The sequence below is a fragment of the Amphiprion ocellaris genome, chromosome 3 (assembly GCF_022539595.1).
Source record: "Amphiprion ocellaris isolate individual 3 ecotype Okinawa chromosome 3, ASM2253959v1, whole genome shotgun sequence".
Taxonomy (NCBI): domain Eukaryota; kingdom Metazoa; phylum Chordata; class Actinopteri; family Pomacentridae; genus Amphiprion; species Amphiprion ocellaris.
This window is the reverse complement of record NC_072768.1, coordinates 40,306,400-40,329,273: the sequence shown is the minus strand read 5'-3', so window position 1 is coordinate 40,329,273 and position 22,874 is coordinate 40,306,400. Positions and strand designations below refer to the sequence as shown.

The window sequence follows — 22,874 nt, the reverse complement described above, 5'->3', positions numbered from 1 at the left end:
ATTTTAAAAATTTCTTATATCCCTTTTTGATCATGAAAAGGAAAAACGCCTTGTATTTCAATTTTAATATTTGTATTTTAAAATGAAAATCAAATAACCACTCCTTGTTTTTTCAATACCCGTTTCAGAACGGAAAATCTAATTGCCAAAATATACACGGACCCTAATCCGTGTATGGTTCGCTCATAACTTGCTCAGCTGAGTTACAGAAAGGTGATACAATTCAGAGTACTTGAATATTTAAGTGATATTGCACAGGGTTGCACACACCTCTGGTGTAAACTGCATCCTTAAAATCAAAATAACAGTGATGACCAAAAGACAATACAAATTAGACGGCACTGTGTCTTTACATACTGGTCAGGCTTGTGTCCATAGTTAAATTAAAAACCACATACATTTAAGATTCAAGCAGAATCCGTGTATGGTTCGCTCATTCGATTTTCCGTTTCAAAATAAAATGAGAAAAAACAAATAATCGTTTTGTTTTTTTGTTTTTCTGTTTAAAAATTAAATCCGAAAAACAAAAAGTCGAGAAAGAAAAAAACGCTGCGCTTTTACAAATTTTGAGCTTTAAACAAAAAAAAAAGCCTTTTTCCCATTTGGAAGCTGACGGTAGAACCGGAAATCAAAGTCATAACTCGTGGCGACTTGACTTCACTTCTCTGTCCCAAACTGTGCACCACGTACTGTGAAAACAGCGAAGACATGTTTGTTTTATTTAGAGGAAGTAGACGCATCACACTGAGAGCTCATGATCTCAGTGTGAACAAAATCGCTTTAATATTCCAAGTAAGTATTTTTAAGTATTAAAATGTGAAGAACTCTGGCGATTCCAACTTGTTCCAGTTTAATCAGGTGAACTGTTGATAGTTTCCATCTCCAGATGTTTCGTCCTCAGATTCGTCCAGACCACACCTGACTGTGTGTGAAATAAAGATACTAGATAAAGAATTCAATTCAATTCAATTCAATTCAATTTTATTTATATAGCGCCAATTACAGTCAAATTGTCTCGAGACGCTTTACAGAACCCATATGCCTGAACCCCCAGAGCAGCCCTAAGGAGACAGTGGCAGGAAAACACCCTTTTAACAGGGAAAAAAACCTTGAGTAGAACCCGGCTCTAATGTGGGGGAACCATCTGCTGCTGGCCGGACGGGTTGAGAGGGACAGAAGAGGTAGAAAGGCAGAGATAGAGGGGTAGAGGTAGAGATAGAGGGATACAGATAGAGGGGTAGAGATAGAGAGGTGGGGGGTGGGACACAAGGACCATAAAACACAGCCACACATCTGAAGCATCCAGCATCCAGCTCTGGGACCAGGGACACTTGGAGAAAGGACACAGAAAGAAACAGAGTGAGTGTAATGCAATAATGGTATATATAGTAAATACATAGGTAGTTAGAGAAGGGCTCAGTGCATCCAGAGAGGTTCCCCAGCAGTCTAGGCCTATAGCAGCAGAACTAGGGGCAAACTAAAGGGACGTCAAGAGGGGAAGTCAGTTGTGCAAATGAAAACACCAGCTCACCCCGTCAGGGTCCCCCAGTCAGCCCTAACTATAAGCTTTGTCAAAAAGGAAGGTTTTAAGCCTGGTCTTAAAAATAGAGAGGGTGTCCACCTCCAGAACCCAAACTGGGAGCTGGTTCCACAGGAGAGGAGCTGATAACTGAAGGCTCTGCCTCCCATTCTACTTGACCTGCCGAAAAACGTCGACATCACTACTTATTAAAGTCTGTATCCATGTAAATAACATCTGTAGACAGTAAAAACAAATGTGCTGGCGAAATTTAAAAAACATGTATTTTTATGAACGGTGACAGGAAACGATGGAATCCAGAAATAAAATTAAAGACCACAGTCTGACTCATCATGCCACCGATCAGTCTGATAAACATCCCGCTTCATCCACATAGATCTTTGTCATCCTGTCAAGTCTTTAACACCTGGTGATTGTTCAGGAAACATGCCCAGGTTAACTGGGGATAATCACAACTTAACACAGGCTGCCGGGTTAATAACGAGACACAAAACTAATTGTCTCACCAAGAAAACCCACAACATAGAAGCTCGTCCACTGCTGTGTGTTAGTCTGAGTTCAGTGGAACAGATCCAGAGCAGAACTTCAGGTTTAACTCGGCTTTGTTCTCAGAAACACTCAGAGCCTCAGCAGCCTCTCATCAGAACAACACACAGCAGAACATCAGCTGGATCTGATAAAATACATCAGAACATGCAGCAGAACATCAGCTGGATCTGATAAAATACATCAGAACATGCAGCAGAACATCAGCTGGATCTGATAAAATACATTAGAACACGCAGCAGAACATCAGCTGGATCTGATAAAATACATCAAAACAACACGCAGCAGAACATCAGCTGGATCTGATAAAATAAATCAGAACAACACGCAGCAGAACATCAGCTGGATCTGATAAAATACATCAGAACAACACGCAGCAGAACATCAGCTGGATTTGATAAAATACATCAGAACAACACACAGCAGAACATCAGCTGGATCTGATAAAATACATCAGAACAACACGCAGCAGAACATCAGCTGGATCTAATAAAATACATCAGAACAACACGCAGCAGAACATCAGGTGGATCTAATAAAATACATCAGAACAAACTGAGACCACGTTGTTAAAACTAGTCACTCAGAAAACAATAAAACACGTTCAGTCCTAACCGTCATTTCAGAGCACGTTAACCGCTGACAATATTAAATAAAAATGAAAGTAAACGATCCGATCTGGTCAAAACAAACGATATATGTGTGAGTTGTGTCTTTCCAAAAACTCTGGCTGGTTTAGAAATGGCAAAAAGAGACTTTTAGAGACATGGCTGAGGAAGACTAGAATACTTCCAGTACTGCAGTCTGAGTGATTAAACTACGCAGGTAGTTTGTGTTGTATTTTTGTATTCCTTTTTACATCCTTGTGAAGATGTTTATCGGACTGATTGGTGGCATGATGAGTCAGACTGGTCTCTAATTTTATCTCTGGATTCCATCGTTTCCTCTCACCGTTCATAAAAATATGGGGTTTTATTTCACCAGCACGTTTCTTTTTACTGTCTGTAGATATTTACATGGATACAGACTTCATTAAATAGTGATGTCGACGTTTTTCTGCAGGTCTTCTTTATCTAGTATCTTTATTTGACACACAGCCAGGTCTGGTTGGGACGAATCTGAGGAGGAAACATCTGGAGACGGAAACTATCACCAGTTAACCTGATCACCAGTTAAACTGGAACACCAGTAGATGACCAGTATCCCATCATAAACTGTCGTCCACATGTCGGGTCTGACTGTAAAACACACAGAAGTGAAACGTAACATTCTATAGTTAATAAAGTATGGCACTGAAAATAACATATCTGATTAACAGAACAAATTCCAGTTCTCTCCAAATCAGCATCAGACACAGGATTGATCTCCTTAAACTGTTCTCCAGCAGAACCTCCTGACTCTCATTATAGAGCAACATGGAACTCCATGATTTCTGCGTGGGTTTTCCACTCTTAAACAGAATTAAATAGGAAAGGGGCTCGAGGACAGCCATTCTAGATGTGTTCACAGTCCAGACCAACTCTAAACTGTTCTTCCTTGGCGACTTCCAGTGTTGCGACAAAATAAAACAACAGCCGTGTTTTGTATTTCGGGTTCAAAAAGCTAGAGCAAAAATCCAACACGGTGGTTTTTTCACCAGTTAAATAATACATTTCTACAGTTAGGTTTTAAAAGCTGAAAAACAAAAAAACTTCGTGGTTTATTGTTTTTTTGGATTTTATTTTGAAACAGAAAAACGAATGAGCGAACCATACACGGATGCCTATTTTCCCATTTGGAACAAAAAAAACTCCCAAAACCAAAACAAAATAACAAGAAAATTCGCCCATTTCTCCTTTTTCAAAAGTTTTGCTTCATATTAAATATATTTTACTTCATATTTGCTTGACACTCATATGGAGCTTGTGTCTGTGTTCCTGATAAATGTGTGAAAATCTGTGGTTTGGAGGTGAAAAGAAAGAAAAGCCACACAGCCAGGACTGACATCAGGTTTTTACTACTATAAATATCCCTTTAAATACACTGATAAAATAAATAAATAATAAAATAGCTCATTGGACGTTCCCAAAAACTGAGATACATTTTCAAAGTTCAGGATCTCCAAACCTGAGGCAGGAAGATAAAACAGAAGGTCGACACGAGGTTTGATGCTACACAGTAGCCGATAGTTTCTCATCGGACAACTTCCACACGATCAATAATCAAAGTTCATCTGGTTTCTGAGTTACTGATCGCAGAGCAGCGATGTTTAACTGAAAAGTTCTGGTAGAAAAAAGTAGAGCAAATGATTGAGGTGAAAGAGTCCGATCAGCTAAAGCAGCTCCAGCGATCCCTACGGAGGCTCCAACGATCAGTACGGAGGCACCAACGGTCTTTACGGAGGCTCCAACGATCCATATAGAGCACTGGAGCCTCCGTACGGATTGTTGGAGGCTCCAACGCTCCGTACGGAGGCTCCAATGATCCTTAAGGAGGCCCCAGCGATCCGTACGGAGGCCCCAGCGATCCGTACAGAGGCTCCAACGATCCGTACGGAGGCTCCAGCGATCCGTACGGAGGCCCCAGCGATCCTTACGGAGGCCCCAGCGATCCGTAAGGAGGCTCCAACGATCCCTACGGAGGCCCCAGCGATCCGTAAGGAGGCTCCAACGATCCGTACGGAGGCTCCAGTGATCCGTAGGGAGGCTCCAACGATCCTTACGGAGGCCCCAGCGATCCGTAAGGAGGCTCCAACACTTGTATGGAGGCATATTTGTGCCACAATTCTGCGACATTTAAAACATGAAAATGTAAAGGAATCATAATTGTGCAAAGAAATTCTTCTCTGATCATTTCTCTACAAAATCTAAACATTTACAGAAGCATCCTCGTAACTTTCTGTCAGGATTCAACACCTTCGACTACAAACCAAACACCAGCTATCAGACGGAACTCCAGCTCTAGGTGGGAAACAGAACTATGGAGGTTTGTTATGTTGGAATATTTGGAGAATTTTACATTATTGATGGTAGAGAGGAAAAGACTGGACAAGGACAAGGAAAAGGGCGGGAAAATGGTGCTTGCTGTCCTCACAGTGAGGAAAAATGAGCAAACAGTGAAGGAAATTAGCTAACAATGAGGAAAACTGAGCCTACAGTGAAGACAAACAAGCCCATACTGAGGTGAAATGAGTTAACAATGAGGAAAATCAAACTTACAGTGAAGGAAAATGAGCCCACAGTGAGGAAAAATGAGGCGACAGTGAAGGAAGAGAAGTCCATAATGAGAGTAAATGAGCAATCAGTGAGGAAAATTAACAAACAGTGAGGGAAAATGAGCTGAAAATGAAGAAAAGCACACAAGTAGTGAGGAAAACCAAGATTACAGTGAAGGAAAGCAAGTCCACGTTTAGGTAAAATGACAGCAGTGAAAAACGTCCCATCATATGTTCAGAATTGAGGCACAAATTAAACTCCATAAATCAAACGTCTAATATGGATTGATTATTGATTATTGGATGCTTCTTTGGGTGCTGACTTTCTCCAGGAAGAGAAGAACGTCTTCATCTTCAGTCGGTTGGAAAGTTCTTCTTTCCTGGAGAGTTTTTAGGGAACAAAAAGAGTTTCTGGAATAAAATCTGTCTTTTCCAGCAAAGATAAAACGTCTGCTGACTTTATTACCCAGAATGCTTTTCAACAGGCGGTCCGACCTTTAAAGGCCTAAAAGTCTGAAACCAGAAGATCCCACTGAAGACAGGAAGTGGGAGTTTACCAGCAGGAAGTTCAGGAGTTCTCCATGTTTTCTGTCCAGATCCAGGTTCTATCAAACACCGAGGCAGCAGGAACCAAAGATCTCTAGAGGATCAAACGTTTATCTGGATTCTTTAAAATGTTAAATCAGTGCATCAGAGATGGAGGAACAGCTCAGATCATCAGGTTTCCTTCAGTTTTAGGACATAAATCTTCTATTGTGTGACATAAATCATCTGTTTTTTGAAATAAATCTTATGTTTGATGACATAAATCTTATTTGTTGACAGAAATTTTCCATTTTATGACAAAAACTTTCTGGTTTTTGTCATAAATTTTATAGTTTGACATAAATCTTCTGTTTTTCACATAAAACTTCTTTTTTGACAATCTATTTTATGACATAAATCTTCTTTTTTGATGTCATAAATCTTCAGTTTAATGATAAAAATATTTGGTTTTGACATAAATCTTCTATTTTATGACAAAAATCTCCACTTTTTGACAAATTTTCTGTTTTTTGACATAAATCTTTTTTTTGATGACATAAATCTTCAGTTTAATGAGAAAAATCCTTTGGTTTTGACACCAGTCTTCAGATTTATGACATAAAACTTTTGTAATAAATTTTGTAGTTTTTGACATAAATCTTCTTTTTTGACATAAATCTTCAATTTTTAAAATTAATTTTCTGTTTTATGACAAATTTTGAATTGTTTGACATAAATCTTCTGTATTTATGACATAGGTTTTCTAGTTTATGAGATAAATCTTCTGGTTTTTGACAAATTTTCTGTTTTCTGACCAATTTACAATTGTTTGACATAAATCCTTTTGGACATAAATCTTCTAGTTTTTGACATAAATCTGTTTTTTGGACATAAATCTTCTAGTTTTTGATGTACCACATGTCTAGCTTGTTCTGTCAGAGTTTTCTCCTCCAGAAAACTTGTTTAAACTACGTTGGATCATCCGACTGATCGTGTTTCTCACCCGTCTGATTGATTTTCAGGGTTCGAACTGGATTTTCTTTCATTTCATTCATTCGTGTGAGCAGAACATTCGACCATGAGGCTGATAAAGGCGAGTTTAGAGACGTCAGCGAACAGGAAATAATGATTTTAAGGTGCTTCTGATGAAGAAAAGATCTGGTAACACATGAGAATAAAGAAAACATCGTTCTAATTTTTAATATTATTATTAGATTATTGCACCGGTGGGATCTTTTTGTCTCTAAACAAAATGTTTATGATTGATGACATAAATCTTCTTTTTATGACAGAAATCTTCTGGTTTTTGACAGAAATCTTGTATTGAACATAAATCTTCTTTTTATGACATAAATCTTATAGTTTTATCACATAAACCTTTAGTTTTATGACATAAATCTTCTGTTTTTTGACAGAAATTTCCAGTTTTACGACCTAAATCTTTTTTTGGACATAAATCTTGTTTTCTATATAAATCTTCTCTTTATGACATAAATCTTTTCGTTTTTGACATTAATCTTGTCATTAATCTTGACATGTCATAAATTTTCTTTTTATGACATGTCTTTTTTATGACAGAAATCTTCTGGTTTTGACCTAAATCTTCAGTTTTCTGACATAAATCTTCAGGTTTTGACATAAATCTTCATTTTTTGACATAACTCTTGTATTTTATGACAAATCTTCATTTTTTGACATAACTCTTGGCTTCCACATGTTTAATTTGAACTTTTCATCCGTTTAGTTCCTCTATCTTTCGTTTCATGCTCCAGTTTCAGGTTTTTTCTTGTTCCTTGTATTTTTTGGAGGAGGATGTTCCTGAAACCGTAAATATCTGCGCCTTCATTTTCCGCCCACGCCGCCTTTTTCAATTATTTCCTCTGATCCTAAATCTTCAGAAGTGTGTGGGAGAAACTGTTGGTTTTATTACAGAAGAACAAGAGCAGCTCGGTTATTTCTGCTGCTGGATTTGGTCTTTTTTAGGGTTTTAGTCATCAGTAAAGCTCTAATTTACCTTCATGTGAAACAGGTTGGAAGCAGATTTATTGTTATTATATTACATCTGATCATCATGAAGGTTCTGGGTTAGATTTAGTCCTTTATGTATTCGGATGTTCCTATTATTATGCCACTTTTACTGTTTTATGACCAATACTGAAGCTGTGAGAAACATTAAACACATTAATATTCAGTTTCTTGTGTCTGAAAGGAGATTAAATAATTAAATAGTTGAGCTTCAGTTTCATCTGAATCCATCCTGTGATCACTGATTTATTCTGGAATATCTCTGGGAGTTTTTCTATAATTACACAGAAAATCATCTGATGTTTGACACAAATCTTCCGGTTTTTCACAAAAACGTTAAATTTTTTTGACACGTCTTTTGCTTTTGCCTTCAATTTTCAGTTTTTTGACATAAATCTTTAGTTTTATGACACAAATTTTCCATTTTACGACAAATTTTCAGTTTTTGACAAATCTTGTTTTATGGCATAAATCTTTGTTTTTTTTTTTTAAGATAAATTTTCAGATTTTGGACATAAATCTGTTTTATGACTAAAATGTTCTATTTTTTGACATAAATCTTCTGGATTTTGACATAAATTTTCTCTTTAATGATATAAATCTTCATTTTTTTTAACATAAGTCTTCAGTTTATGACACATTTTCAGATTTATGATATATATCTTGTGGTCTTTCCACATAAATCTTCTTTTTTTGAAATAAATTTTCAGATTATGACAGAAATTTTCAGTTTTAAGACAAATATTTAGTTTTTTGACATAAATTTCATATTTTTTGCCATAACTCTGGGTTTGGGCATAATTTTTTTGTTTTACGACAGAAATTTTCAGATTTTGGACATAAATCTTCAGTCTTACGACAATTTTCGAGTTTTTGATAAATATTTTCTATTTTTTGACATAAATCTTCGGTTTTATGACAAAATGTTCTATTTTCGACATACATTTTGTTGTTTCTGACATAAATCCCGTGGTTTCCGTCCCAGTTCTCCTCCTGAAACGTCCACACTGATGATCTGATTCATCTCCTGAATAAAGCGACTGGATTTCTGTCTACGGCTGCAGAACTGGAGGTTTTACTGGTTTTACTGGTTTGTTAGCTGACTGATGTTCTGCCACTGAAGCTCGATAACAACAGAGTCGCTGTGGAAACTCATTTCTTGGACTCTTAAGTTCTGCTGCTCTGGTCGGTTTGTTCCTGACTGGACTCCAGACCATTGTTACTGGTTTCACTGGGTCACTGGTTTCACTGGGTCACTGCGGCAGCACCGTCAGGATGTTGGTGATGGTCCACTTCTGGCCGCTACAGTCCTGGAGGACGAGCTGGAAGCTGAACTCGGACTGTCGACTCTCCACCAGCTCCAGACATCGCTGAGACTCCGAGTTCTGGATGGATCCGCCCTGAAGAGACGGAGACACCAGGAGAGACGTCAGGAACCGAACACGAACAACAGACGAAAAAATAAACAAACTGGAAAAAATCTGGCAGCAAAGGGGACAGAAAAATACATTAAAAACTGTAAAAAAAAAAAAAAAAGTGAAGATAACAACAAACTTTAAGATATTTTTAAGATTATCTTTAAGATAAGAATTTTTCACAGATTTAATTCCAATAAAATCAGTACGTCTGTATGATGCTGCCACCACCGTGCTTCACATCATGATGCTGCCTCCACCGTGCTTCACATCATGATGCTGCCACCACCATGCTTCACACCATGATGCTGCCACCACCGTGCTTCACATCATGATGCTGCCTCCACCATGCTTCACACCATGATGCTGCCACCACCGTGCTTCACATCATGATGCTGCCACCACCATGCTTCACACCATGATGCTGCCACCACCGTGCTTCACATCATGATGCTGCCTCCACCGTGCTTCACATCATGATGCTGCCACCACCATGCTTCACATCATGATGCTGCCACCACCATGCTTCACACCATGATGCTGCCACCACCGTGCTTCACATCATGATGCTGCCACCACCATGCTTCACATCATGATGCTGCCACCACCATGCTTTATACCATGATGCTGCCACCACCATGCTTCATATCATGATGCTGCCTCCACCGTGCTTCACATCATGATGCTGCCACCACCGTGCTTCACACCATGATGCTGCCACCACCATGCTTCACATCATGATGCTGCCACCACCATGCTTCACACCATGATGCTGCCACCACCGTGCTTCACATCATGATGCTGCCACCACCATGCTTCACACCATGATGCTGCCACCACCGTGCTTCACACCATGATGCTGCCACCACAATGTGCCTGTGTGTGTGTGTGTCTGTGTGTGTGTCTGTGTGTGTGTATGTGTGTGTGTGTGTGTGTGTGTGTCCGTATGTGTGTGTGTGTGTCTGTGTGTGTGTGTGTCTGTGTGTGTGTGTGTCTGTGTGTGTGTATGTGTGTGTGTCTGTGTGTGTGTGTGTGTAGTTGTAATATGTTTTAAAGAGCCACACTCCTGCCAGAGAAAAGACTCGACTCACTTCTGTCAAAGTTGCTGTGCTGCTTTTCTTTGAAATCAATATGCACTACATCCACCCCAGCTACACTCAGACACACACAGCTACACACAGACACAGACACACACACACAGCAGCAGCACTGAGTGTAGCTGTGTGTGTGTGTGTGTGTGTGTGTGTGTGTGTGTGTGTGTGTGTGTGTGTGTGTGTGTGTGTGTGTGTGTGTGTCTGCTGCGTCCTGGACTCGGTGTTTTCCTGTGAATACAGAGAAGCTGCTGCAGAAACATGGTCACGTCCTCATCCAGGTCTAGGTTTACCTGACTGTGCTGCAGCTGTGTGTTGTGTTGTGTTGTGTTGTCTTTTTGTGTGTGTTTGAGCTAATTTTGCATCTCTGTGGTGGTTTTGCATCGCTTTGTGGTCATAGTGTGTCTGTGTGTGGGCTTTTTGTGTATTTGGTGATCATTTTACATCCCTTTATGATGGTTTTGTGTCTCTTTGTGGTAATTTTGTGTCTACGTGGTAATTTTCTGTATTTTGTGGTCATTTTTCATCTCTTTTTTGAGGTTTTGTACCTTTGTGGTGGTTTTGTGTCTCTTTGTGGTCATTTTGTGTCTCTTTGCAGTGGTTTTGTGTGTCTCTCTGATTATTTTGTGTATCTCACTGCAGTCTGCTGCTGCAGGTATTTAATGAACCATCCCCCGCCTCTGAACAGATCATGTGTGTGCATGTGTTCAAACTGCTGATTTGTGGGAGTGATCGCTTCATAGAACACAGTGTGCACGCTCCTACGTGCACGTGATCCCTCATTGACATGCGTGACCTCAGAGGGAGGAATCATGTGAGCGCTGAGGATGTAGGAGTTAACCTGAGCTGCTGCTGGTCCGGGCTAAACGCTGGATGAATCCTGTCTAATCGCTGGATGAATCCTGTCTGATGAACCAGAAGAACCAGCTGGAGTCAGTCGTATCGGCCTGTCTGAGGTTTTATGTGAAAACAAATTCCTACAAAATGAAGTAAGTTAATTAAAATACAAAATATGAAATAAGTGGATGTCTTAATATCCACCTCCTTTAAATCAGAATTTAGTAGCTGAGAAGATACTGAGGAGCATGATGATACCACCACCGTGCTTTACATTATGATGATACTATCGTCGTGCTTGACACCATGATGCTGCCACCACCTTGCTTCACAATGGGGATGGTATGTTGTGATGATGTCCAGTAGACTTTATGTCTACTGGACATCGTGGACAAAATGCTCCATTTTGGTTTCATCAGATCAGAGAACCTTCTTCCAGTTGACTTCATTTTGTGTTTTATTTGGCCATGTTTTATGTCGATGTGGTCATCTGGTGTCTCTTTATGGCAGTTTTATGTCGGTTTGTAGTCATTTTGCATCTATTTGTGGTCATTTTGCATGTCTTTGAGGTCATTTTGCATGTCTTTGAGGTTATTTTGCATCTCCTTCTGGTCATTTTGCATCTTTTTGTGGTCATTTTGCATCTCTCTCTGGTCATTTGGCATCTTTTTGTGGTCATTTTGCATCTCTTTGAGGTCATTTTGCGTCTCTTTGAGGTCATTTTGCATCTCCTTCTGGTCGTTTTGCATCTTTTTGTAGTCATTTTGCATCTCTGAGATCATTTTGCATGTCTTTGAGGTCATTTTGCATCTCCTTCTGGTCATTTGGCATCTTTTTGTGGTCATTTTGCATCTCTTTCTGGGCATTTTGCATCTTTTTTTTGTCATTTTGCATCTCTATGAGGTCATTTTGCATCTCTTTGAGGTCATTTTGCGTCTCTTTATGGTCTATTTGCGTCTCTATGAGGTCATTTTGCATCTCTTTGAGGTCATTTTGCATCTCTTTGAGGTCATTTTGCGTCTCTTTATGGTCTATTTGCGTCTCTTTCTAATTTAGACAGGTAGAAAACTCATTTAAATAATGGCAGTGAGATGTCCTGCCTCCTCTGCTGGACTCACTTGGTTTTCTCCCAGTGTTGGACCTCCTCAGTGACTTCCAGCAGATGTAGTTAAGAGTCTGCTCAGTCTGAGCTTCCCTGAGGAGTTCCAACTGAGCAGATCCAGAAACACTTCCTCCTGGATACACAAACGTCTGGCGTCTACCCAGAGCCTGTCCTTGGCTCTGTCAATCTGCAGGTCGGACCGATCGATTCCCGCCATTAGGGAGCCGACACCAGTTAATCATTCGCTCAGACAGACAGCCAATCAGGAGGCCAGTCAGCCAATCAGGAAGTCTGTCAGCCAGACACGCCGTCATCACGCCATCAAAACAAGTGAAGACGGACAACAAGCTCATAGCAGAAAAGCTTGATGTTGGTTTTCCATCAGTTGTGTTCCTTCATAGCAGTTTTGCATCAGTGTGTGATCATTTCACACACTTTATGTCTCTTTGTGGTTGTTTTGTGTCTCTGTGGTCGTTTTCTGTGTCTTTGTGGTGGTTTTGTGTCTATTTTTGTTGGATTTGTGTCTAATTTTGGTGGTTTTGTGTCTCTTTGTGGTGGTTTTGTGTGTTTTGTGGTGATTTTGGATCTATTTGTTGTCATTTTGTGTCTCTTTCCAGTCATTTTACATCTCTGTTGCGGTCCTGTGTCTCTTTGTTGAAGTTTGGTGACCCTGAGAAGGTTTTATGTCATTTTGTGGCACTTTTGTGTCTCTTTGTTGAGGTTTTGTGTCTGTGGTTGGTTTGCGTTTCTTCTTGGTGTTTATTGTCTCCTTGTGGTCATTTTCTATCTCATTTGTTGAGGTTTTGAGTCAGTTTTGGTTTTATGGTGTTTTGTGTGTCTGTGGTAGTTTGTTGTCTCTTTTTGTTGAGGTTTTGTGTCTCTTTGTAGTTATTTTGCATCTTTGTTGAGGTTTTGTGTCTCTGTGTAGTTGTTTTGTGTGTTTTGCAGTGTTTTTTGCATCTATTTGTTGTCATTTTGTGTCTCTTTGTGGTCATTTTGCATCTTTGTTGAGGTTTTGTGTCTCTGTGTCATCCTTTTCTCTCTCTTTTTGGTGATTTTGGGTCTTTGTGGAAGTTTTGTGACTCTTTGAGGTGGTTTTGTTTGTTTTGTGACTCTTCCAGAAAGAGACCAGACTGAAGAACCGATGAGGCTGAAAATATGAGTTTATTCTTCAGCTGAAAAGATTCCAGAAAGCAGCAGCAAACAGTTCATGTCTTCTTTAAACATTAAACCCAGGATGAACCAGGACACGAGCAGGGAGTCATATTTGCAGTTTGTCAACCCGTCCAAATGGTTTCCTCTAATTAAAACTTATTATTGACCGGAGCAGCAGCTGTCTTGACAACAACAGGAGCTGCTGTTTGTTCAGAGTTCACAGAGAACGGAGCTGATTAGATGGAACCAACATCAGGAGACGTTACCGAGGATTGTTCCAAATACTGTGGATGAGATAGCAGGAACACTTTGTGGTGGTCTATTTTTGGTGGTTTTGTGTCTCTTTTAAGTTGTTTTGTGTATCTTTGTGGTCATTTTGCATCTGTCTGTGATGATTTTGTGTCTTTGTACTTATTATTTGTAGCAGCATTGTGTGTGTTTGTGGTGTTTTTAAAAAAATGTCTTTCTGGTGTTTTTGCATCATTTTGTGGTTGTTGTGTGTCATTTCACGGTTTATGCCTCATTGTGGGGGTTTATAGTCTCCTTGTGGTGGTTTTGTGTCTATTTTGATGGTGTGTTTATTTTTGATGGTTTAGGGTTTCTTTGTGGTGGTTTTGTATCAATTTTTGGTGGTTTTGAGTCTATTTAGTGGATTCGTGCCTATTTGTGCTGATCTTTTGCATCTTTGTTTTGGTTTTATGTCTCTTTTTTGATGGTTTGACATCTCCTTGTGGTGGTTTTGTGTCAGTTTTTGGTGGTTTTGTGCCTATTTTGATGGTTTTACATCTCTGTTGTGCTTTTATGTCTACTTTTGGTAGTTTTGTGTCAATTTTTGGTGGTTTTGTGTCTCTGTGGTGGTTTTTTGTCATTTTTGATGGTTTTACAGCTCTTTGTGGTGGTTTTGTGTCCATTTTTGGTGGTTTTATGTCTATTTTTGGTGGTTTTATGTCTCTTTGTGGTGGTTTTGTGTCAATTTTTGGTGGTTTGTGCCTATTTTAATGGTTTTACATCTTTTTGTGGTGGTTTTGTGTCTCTTTTTGGTGGTTTTATGTCTATTTTTGGTGGTTTTATGTCTCTTTGTGGTGGTTTTGTGTCAATTTTTGGTGGTTTGTGCCTATTTTAATGGTTTTACATCTTTTTGTGGTGGTTTTGTGTCTCTTTTTGGTGGTTTTATGTCTATTTTTGGTGGTTTTATGTCTCTTTGTGGTGGTTTTGTGTAAATTTCTGATGTTTTGTGTCTCTTTTTGGTGGTTTTAGATCTCTTTGTGGTGGTTTTATGTCTATTATTTGTAGTTTTGTGTCTCTTTGTGATGGTTTTGTGTTTATTTTTGGTGGATTTTTGTCTATTATTGGTGATTTTGTTTCTCTTTGTGGTGGTTTGGCATCTGTTTGTGGTGATTTTCTGTCTCTGTGGTCATTTTTCATCTTTTTTTATGTGTCTTTGTCTCAAATAAAGTCAGACCAACAGCATAAAGAACTGATGTTTTCATGTGGCTGAACCCTGGCTGCCTTATATAAGACAGTGTGATTTAATGAATTTCTTCCTCTCCTCCAGTTTCTCTGGATTGGTATCTGCTCCCTCGGGGTCAGGCTCAGTTCAATATTGTAAGAGATCTGCTCATCAATAATTCACTGATACTGACTGGCCGCTTCACATGAAACGCTGCCTCCCCGTTGATCTCTGCTTTTATTCTTCCTGCTGCCTTCGTTTCTGCACATCACCTCCAGTAACTTCTGTCTAAAGTGCCGTCTATTTCTGAACAGGGAGGACCTGCGGCTTTAAGACCCACAGAGCTGGATGTCGACTCGTCTCATAAACCTGCTGCACCAACATCCTCAAAGCGATACAGTTAGAAAATGCACGACTAAACACAAAATGTACATTAGTGATGGTTTCCTGTCTACATTTATTGGTTTTATGTGTCTTTGTTGTCATTTTGTGGCTCTTTGCTGAAGTTTTGTGTGCCTTTTTGGTAATTGTTTGCCTCTTTGGCTTTAGTACTAGAAGTAGTAGTAGTAGTTTTTGGTGATGTCAACTCCACGATATAAAAATCCTTAAAATTAGCACGTTGTGTGTAAATGTGGCTAAAGCTAGCTTTGATTGTATAGCAGTAGTAGTAGTAGTTGTTGTTGTTGTCATAGTGGTTGTAACAGCAGGATCAGTAGTAGTAATGCTTGTAGTGGAAGTAGTACTTTACATTTTTGGCAATGTGAGAACAACAATACAATGCTACACAGTGCTAATGTAGCTAATGCTAGCTTTGATGGTATGACCACAGGTTAAATGTAGCATTAAAGGGTAAATGTAGTATTAGAGGGACACTACATTTATCCTCTAATACTACATGTATCCTCTAATACTACATTTATCCTCTAATACTACATTTACTCTCTAATACTACATTTACTCTCTAATACTACATTTAGACAGTGTTCTACTGGAGTTTTACTACAAGGTTCCACCTACAGAACAATAAGTAACAGTCTGGAGGCAGAAATACAGTTTTTTTTATCTCAACGTACTGCAGAGATATTCAGTTTTCAAGTATATTCTTCAGCTTTTAAAGCCTTTAAAGTACTTGAAGTGTGTACTACGCAGGGAGACGGTATGAGATTGGGACTTTAATTCTTTAATTCAATTTTATTTATATAGCACCAATTACAGTCAAATTGTCTCGAGACGCTTTACAGAACCCATATGCCTGAACCCCCAGAGCAGCCCTAAGGAGACAGTGGCAGGAAAACACCCTTTTAACAGGTAAAAAAAAACTGGGACTGGGATACTAAATATTAAATGACTTCTCCAGTGATTCTGATTCTGATAAATGTGATCAAATGTTGAACGTCATTTTGTTTCTGCCTTTTAAATCTTTCCGACATCCAGCAGCTCTTCAGTCTTAGACCCTTATTTGACTTTTCCACCAAACTTTTTAAAGAAGAAAATGGCTCTTTTTTTCTTTTTTTTATTTAAAGCCCTTGGGGAGATGTCTAACGGGATTCTTCTGACAGAAGCTGGAGGAGAGATTTCTGAATCTAATTAGAGGCCAGTGTTCCCAGTGGCTCCAGTTGCTGAGGGGATACTGGAGGGCTGGAGGACAGTTCGGTGAGCTTCTCATTCGGTCTGACGTCTGAGACCGAAGCAGCCGCGCACAGAGAAATCCAACAGACATCCAGGGTGACCCGAGGCACGAACACAGCAGTGATTCTTTTCTCTAATTACCCAGCTCAGTCTGCTTATCGTCACATTTTAGGACAACATTCAAAGAGCCGAGATTAAAAATAAGAGTTAAAAGTCGCAAAAACCGTGGACATGTGGAAGCTCAATAAGGAGACGTGTTTTAAAACCAGAAAGATCCAAATAAAACGTCCTCAAAGAGCAGAAAAGGAAGCTCGAATCCAACAAGGTTCTAAAAAAAACAGCAGAATGAAACCAGCTGACAGAAAAGACTACATTTACCCTCTAATACTACATTTAGCCTCTAATACTACATTTAGCCTCTAATACTACATTTACCCTCTAATACTACATTTAGCCTCTAATACTACATTTAGCCTCTAATACTACATTTAGCCTCTAATACTACATTTACCCTCTAATACTACATTTAGCCTCTAATACTACATTTAGCCTCTAATACTACATTTAGCCTCTAATACTAAATTTACCCTCTAATACTACATTTAGCCTCTAATACTACATTTACCCTCTAATACTACATTTAGCCTCTAATACTACATTTAGCCTCTAATACTACATTTACCCTCTAATACTACATTTAGCCTCTAATACTACATTTAGCCTCTAATACTAAATTTACCCTCTAATACTACATTTAGCCTCTAGTACTACATTTACCCTCTAATACTACATTTAGCCTCTAATACTACATTTAGCCTCTAATACTACATTTAGCCTCTAATACTACATTTACCCTCTAATACTACATTTAGCCTCTAGTACTACATTTACCCTCTAATACTACATTTAGCCTCTAATACTACATTTAGCCTCTAATACTACATTTACCCTCTAATACTACATTTACCCTCTAATACTACATTTAGCCTCTAATACTACATTTACCCTCTAATACTACATTTAGCCTCTAGTACTACATTTACCCTCTAATACTACATTTAGCCTCTAATACTACATTTACCCTCTAATACTACATTTACCCTCTAATACTACATTTAGCCTCTAGTACTACATTTACCCTCTAATACTACATTTAGCCTCTAATACTACATTTAGCCTCTAATACTACATTTACCCTCTAATACTACATTTAGCCTCTAATACTACATTTACCCTCTAATACTACATTTACCCTCTAATACTACATTTAGCCTCTAGTACTACATCTACCCTCCAACAGGTCCGTCTGAAGCTCACCTGAGTGAAGGTCCAGGTGAGCTTCATGTGCTTGGCGGCAGCGTAACTACACTCCAGCAGCCTCGGCCGACTGTTGACGTCCACCAGACACTTGTTGTCGTCGTCGTCGATGGTGGGACTGAGGACGCCGAGGTGGAGCTGCTGGGAGCTGGTGTAGTAGATGTTCTGCTGGGAAACACAAGTCAAGGGGCACCATGACAAAGACTTCTGGATGCTTCATGACCTCCAACACTCACTGTTAATGCTAGCTTCAGACTCAGGAAGGACGTTAGAACCCAATGAAAGACCTAAAAGAACCTCTGAGGACGACGGAACACCAACAATGATCTGTGCTAATGTTCAATAAATCGTCAAAAATCCATCAGTGACCTCCTCAGAACATCTGGTTCTTCATCTACAGGGTCCAGATTCATCACTTTTTAATGGACTTTTTCCATCATTTCTGAGTTTGAGATCTTCATCAGTCCAGCAGATACAGGGTTTCTGCAGAAATCAGCCAGTCATCTTTAAAGCTATTTAATGTAAAAATTTTAATACCACGACCATGAACTCAACAAATTACACAGGCTTGGTTTTTTTAAAAAAAAGATGACTTTTATATGAAAACTGTCCCCTCATTCCACTATTTCTGAATCTGGAAACCACCCCTGACCAAGAACGGGTTATAGTCATTCTCTGAATTCCACGTTTTCTTGCCAATTTTGCTGGAATTTGCATTTCCCCATTTCCCAGTTCTCCTCCACTTTCCAAACATGCAGTTTTTGGCAATTGTACCCGACCGGCCGGAGCAGTTATTGCAATGCTTCGGCATGTTTATGCAGATGTCATATCTGACGAATCACAGTCTATAATTATATATTATTATTATAAAATATTTTTCTTGAAAATGGCAGAAAGAATTTTTAATGCCACTGAGAAAATTATCAAATCAAATTTAATGATTTTTAATGCCATTTAAGGCCTTAATTTTTGCAAAATCAATTTAATGACTATTAATGCTTTTTAACGTCTTGCAGAAACCCTGAGATAGATACGTGACATTTAGGAAGAAAAACATCTGAGTTCTGCTAGAAACTGCAACTGAAATTACTAAAAAAGCTGCAAAATCACCACAAAGAGAACCAAGAATACCCTGAAAGGTTGAAATATGCCAAAAAAAACCCCACCAAAATCACCACAAGTACCAAAACTACCACAAAACAGGTGGAATTGTAACAAAAGCTCAAATTTGGCACAAAAAACTTATAAAATTTACCCCAAAAAGAGCCAAATTACCCAGAAATGTTCAAATATGTCAGTAAAAACATGGAACAAACAAAAACAGCCAAATTTACCACAAAGAGGATGAAAACTACCTCAAAACTGGTGAAAATGCAACAACTCAAATTTAGCACAAAAAACTTCTAAAATACGAACAAAAACGGCCAAAATTACCACAGAAGACACAAAATCACCACAAAAAGAGTCAAAACTACCTTGAAAGGTTCAAATAAACAAGGAAAACACTCAAAATCGCCACAAAGAGTACCAAAACCACCACAAAAATGACTAAAATCACCACAAAAAGGACCAAAACCACCACAAAAATGACAAATATTACCACAGAACAGGTGACCAAAATTCAAATTCGGCACAAATAACTTGAAAAATAAAATAAACAAAATTTAGCCCAAAAAGAGTCAAAATTATCTTGAAACGTTCAAACGTGTCATGAAAACATGGAAAATCACCACAAAAAAGGGCCAAATTTACCACGAAAAGGACCCAACCACAAAACAGGTGAAATTGTGACATAAACTCAGCACAAAAAAACTGAAAATTAAAATTAACAAAAAGACACAAAATCACCCCAAAAGAGTGAAAACTGCCTTGAAAGGTTCAAATCTGCCAGGAAAACACTCAAAATCACCATAAAAAGGACCAAAATTACCAGAAAACAGATGAAATTGCAACAAAATCTCCAATTCGGCACAAACCTATCAGCCAAATAGGACTAAAGTTCCTTCCTGATATCCTCAGAACATCGGGTTCTTCATCTGCAGTAACTTTATCAATGATTCTACCTTCAGACTGGGAATATTTCCAGAGTTCCAGGTCCTTGAAGTCCATAGAGGAGAACATCCCCTGGAGAAAGTTCTAGAGCAGACCTACCCACAACTGGACAGTTGGTAGGTCTACTCTAGAACTTTCTCCAGTTGTCGGTAGGTCTACTCTAGAACGTTCTCCAGTTGTCAGTAGGTCTACTCTAGAACTTTCTCCAGTTGTCAGTAGGTCTACTCTAGAACGTTCTCCAGTTGTCAGTAGGTCTACTCTAGAACGTTCTCCTGGAGACGTTCTCCTTTCTTACTTTTGTCCACTTGGACGCAGTTTGACTAGTTTTGGACACATTTACGTAAAATTTGGTAATTATTGTATCATTTTAAAGAAGTTTTTAAGTAATTTTGGACAATTTAAACAACATTTTAAACAACTTTTCTTTCATTCTAGATGGATTTTCATCTGATTTTGAACAAACGTTGAGTCCAATTGGACACGGTTTGACTAATTTTGGACACATTTGGGTAATTTGGATGATTATTGTGTCATTTTAAACAGGTTTTTAAATAATTTTTGAGGATTTAAATGACATTTTGAACAATAATACTGATGTTTACATGGTGCACAAAGAAATCTGGGCTCAACTTTTGAATTATTACAACAAAGAATCCGATAAGTTCATGTCAAAAATCACACAACATTGAATAATGCAGTGTAGAAATACGTAATGAACCTAAAATATGTCTGCTGATATAACAGAAAAGTATTAATAAACACAGTGATGTTGAGGTAGTGAAGTAAAATCACACAAGATAATGAAACATTGCACCGGAAAAATGAAGTATAGCTCATATATCCAGACATCTAGACGTCTGCAGGTTGTAAATATCTTTAAATGTGATGTAAATTTAGATGATTTTCTGATCTAACAGCTTAAAGGTCGAGTTGTTTGGCTTCGTTTGAAATACTCCAACCTGGACGCCGATTGAAAAGTGATCTCTGCTGGAGCACAAACAGCAGAAAATAAACTAAAATAATAAATAATATACTGAAGGTTTCCATCATTAGTGGTTAGCCGCAGGGATGACTGGAAGTAGGCTAATTCTTGAATGCTAATTATTCTTTATTATTCGCTTCACCTTCAACATTTTCACTTTTAACAGCGACAGAAACAAACAAACCACCTGCAGCCGATCTAATGAGGAAGAAAAAGGATCCTGGATGAGGAACGTTCACCTGGAGAAGAAGAAAGAGAAACACAGGGAGATGCTAATGAATGCTAATGTTGGCCCAGTTCTCAACACATCTGCTGAGGTGAAATAAAACCAAAAAACTAAAACCTGAAGCCGCCGCAAAACTCACAAAACTCATAAGACTCCTGAAGACAGAAACTGAAGAGACGACAACGAACCGACAAGAAGGAAATCAGACGAACCAAGAATCTGAAAACGAAGAGACGAAGGAAAACCGGAGAGTAGGAGACAAAATGTTTTAATCAACTGATCAATCAATCAATCAATCAATCAGATCAGAAAGAATAAAAAAAGGCAATAAAACGCTAAAAACAAACGACACCAGGAGAAAATTCAATAAAACAATAATAAATAAATTAGTAAATAAATAATAAATAAAATATTGATTAGTAAAATGCAGACAGACAAATAGATGAGGGGCAAAATAGAAGTTAAAAAAATAAAAATAAGATAACGTTAATAATGAAAAATGAAGGAATAAATCGAAAAGAAATAAAAAAAATAGAAAAATAAAAAAATCAAGAAAGTTTTTAATTTATCCGTACGTTCTCTATTAAGACTGGTTAAAGCTGCTTCTGAAGCTCCGCCTCCACCAGACGTCTGAAAGTGCTAATAGCCGGATTAGCGTCGGACAGATAGCGATCTCTCCTGACACATGTAGGAATTAACTGGGAGGACGGAGGAAAGCCGCTAAGCCGGACGGATCATGTTTCATCCGGGAGGAATCTTTGTGGGAATAAATTATTGTTCAGAGATTTAATCTGTGGTTTCAGGTTTGATATGAAGAAACAACGATCACCTACAACATGGGACAGTTCTAGTTTCTGTACTAGTGAACTACAGACCTGAACAAAAAGACCACGCATGTCCTGACAGTCTCGTTTCCAGTGACTCCCATAACTCGTCAATGAATCTTTATCACAAAAACAATCTCAAAAATAGGTTATTTCATAGATTTACTGAAGGTCTTCTGGGTCAAAAATATACATCAAGACAACAAACGATCAGTTTAGGTAAAGAGAAAGCTGTTTTAATCAGATTTTCTTAGTTTTATAGCCTCTTAACTCCTCTTAAGTGACTGCGATCGACTACAGCTGCTGACTCCTCTGATCCAGTTTAAATAGAACCCATTAGATCCACTCATTAGACTCATATCTATATGTAAAGTCAGGAACAAAGGTTTCTACACACTTATAAAGATCACTTTAATCATGTTAGTCTTTAATTTCCAATGACTCCTAGAACTCTGAATCATTGAAACACATGGTTCTTTCACAGATTTATTATAGGTCTTCTGGGTCAAAAATATACAAACAGCCACTTAAATGATCAGTTTTGTTGATATAGAAAGTTGTATTAATCAGATTTTCTTAGTTTCATGGCCTCTTAAGTCCTCTTGAGTGATTAAAGTTGACTACAGCTGCTGATTTCTCTTATCCAGTTTAAACAGAACCCATTAGATCCACTCATTAGACTCAAACACTACAGTGGGAAAGTCTGAGGAGCTCAGCAAACATCTGGAGAAGAAAATCATTGACTTGAATTCAAAAGTTGCCTAAGTTGATGTAAAAATTGCCCAAAATAGTCAAAATTGACTCAAAAACAGCCTAAACTGTCCACATGGACACAAATTCAGTCAACAATTGTCCAAAGTGACTAAAAGCATGTCTAAAGTTATTGAAAACCTGCACAAATTGACACAAAACTGTTAAAGTCCACTCAAAATGAGTCCAAATTTACTCAAAACTACTCCAGGGTG

General features: G+C 38.4%; 1 protein-coding gene across 3 annotated transcripts in view; it reads right to left on the bottom strand.

Moving 5' to 3' along the window:
• Positions 1 to 4,060: 4,060 nt before the first annotated feature.
• The window catches only part of LOC111568446 (polypeptide N-acetylgalactosaminyltransferase 18-like), a 130,698-nt gene continuing 111,884 nt past the window's right edge, over positions 4,061 to 22,874 (bottom strand). For 2 of the 3 annotated variants that reach the window (XM_055009445.1, XM_055009447.1), the window contains exons 10-11: positions 17,826 to 17,993; positions 4,061 to 9,229 (exon numbers count right to left, since the gene is read on the bottom strand). In XM_055009445.1, the coding sequence (XP_054865420.1) occupies positions 9,083 to 9,229; positions 17,826 to 17,993 (315 nt within the window). In that variant the 3' untranslated portion in view covers positions 4,061 to 9,082. The remainder of the gene's footprint in view (positions 9,230 to 17,825; positions 17,994 to 22,874) is intronic. The other variant, XM_055009446.1, reaches the window with a different exon arrangement.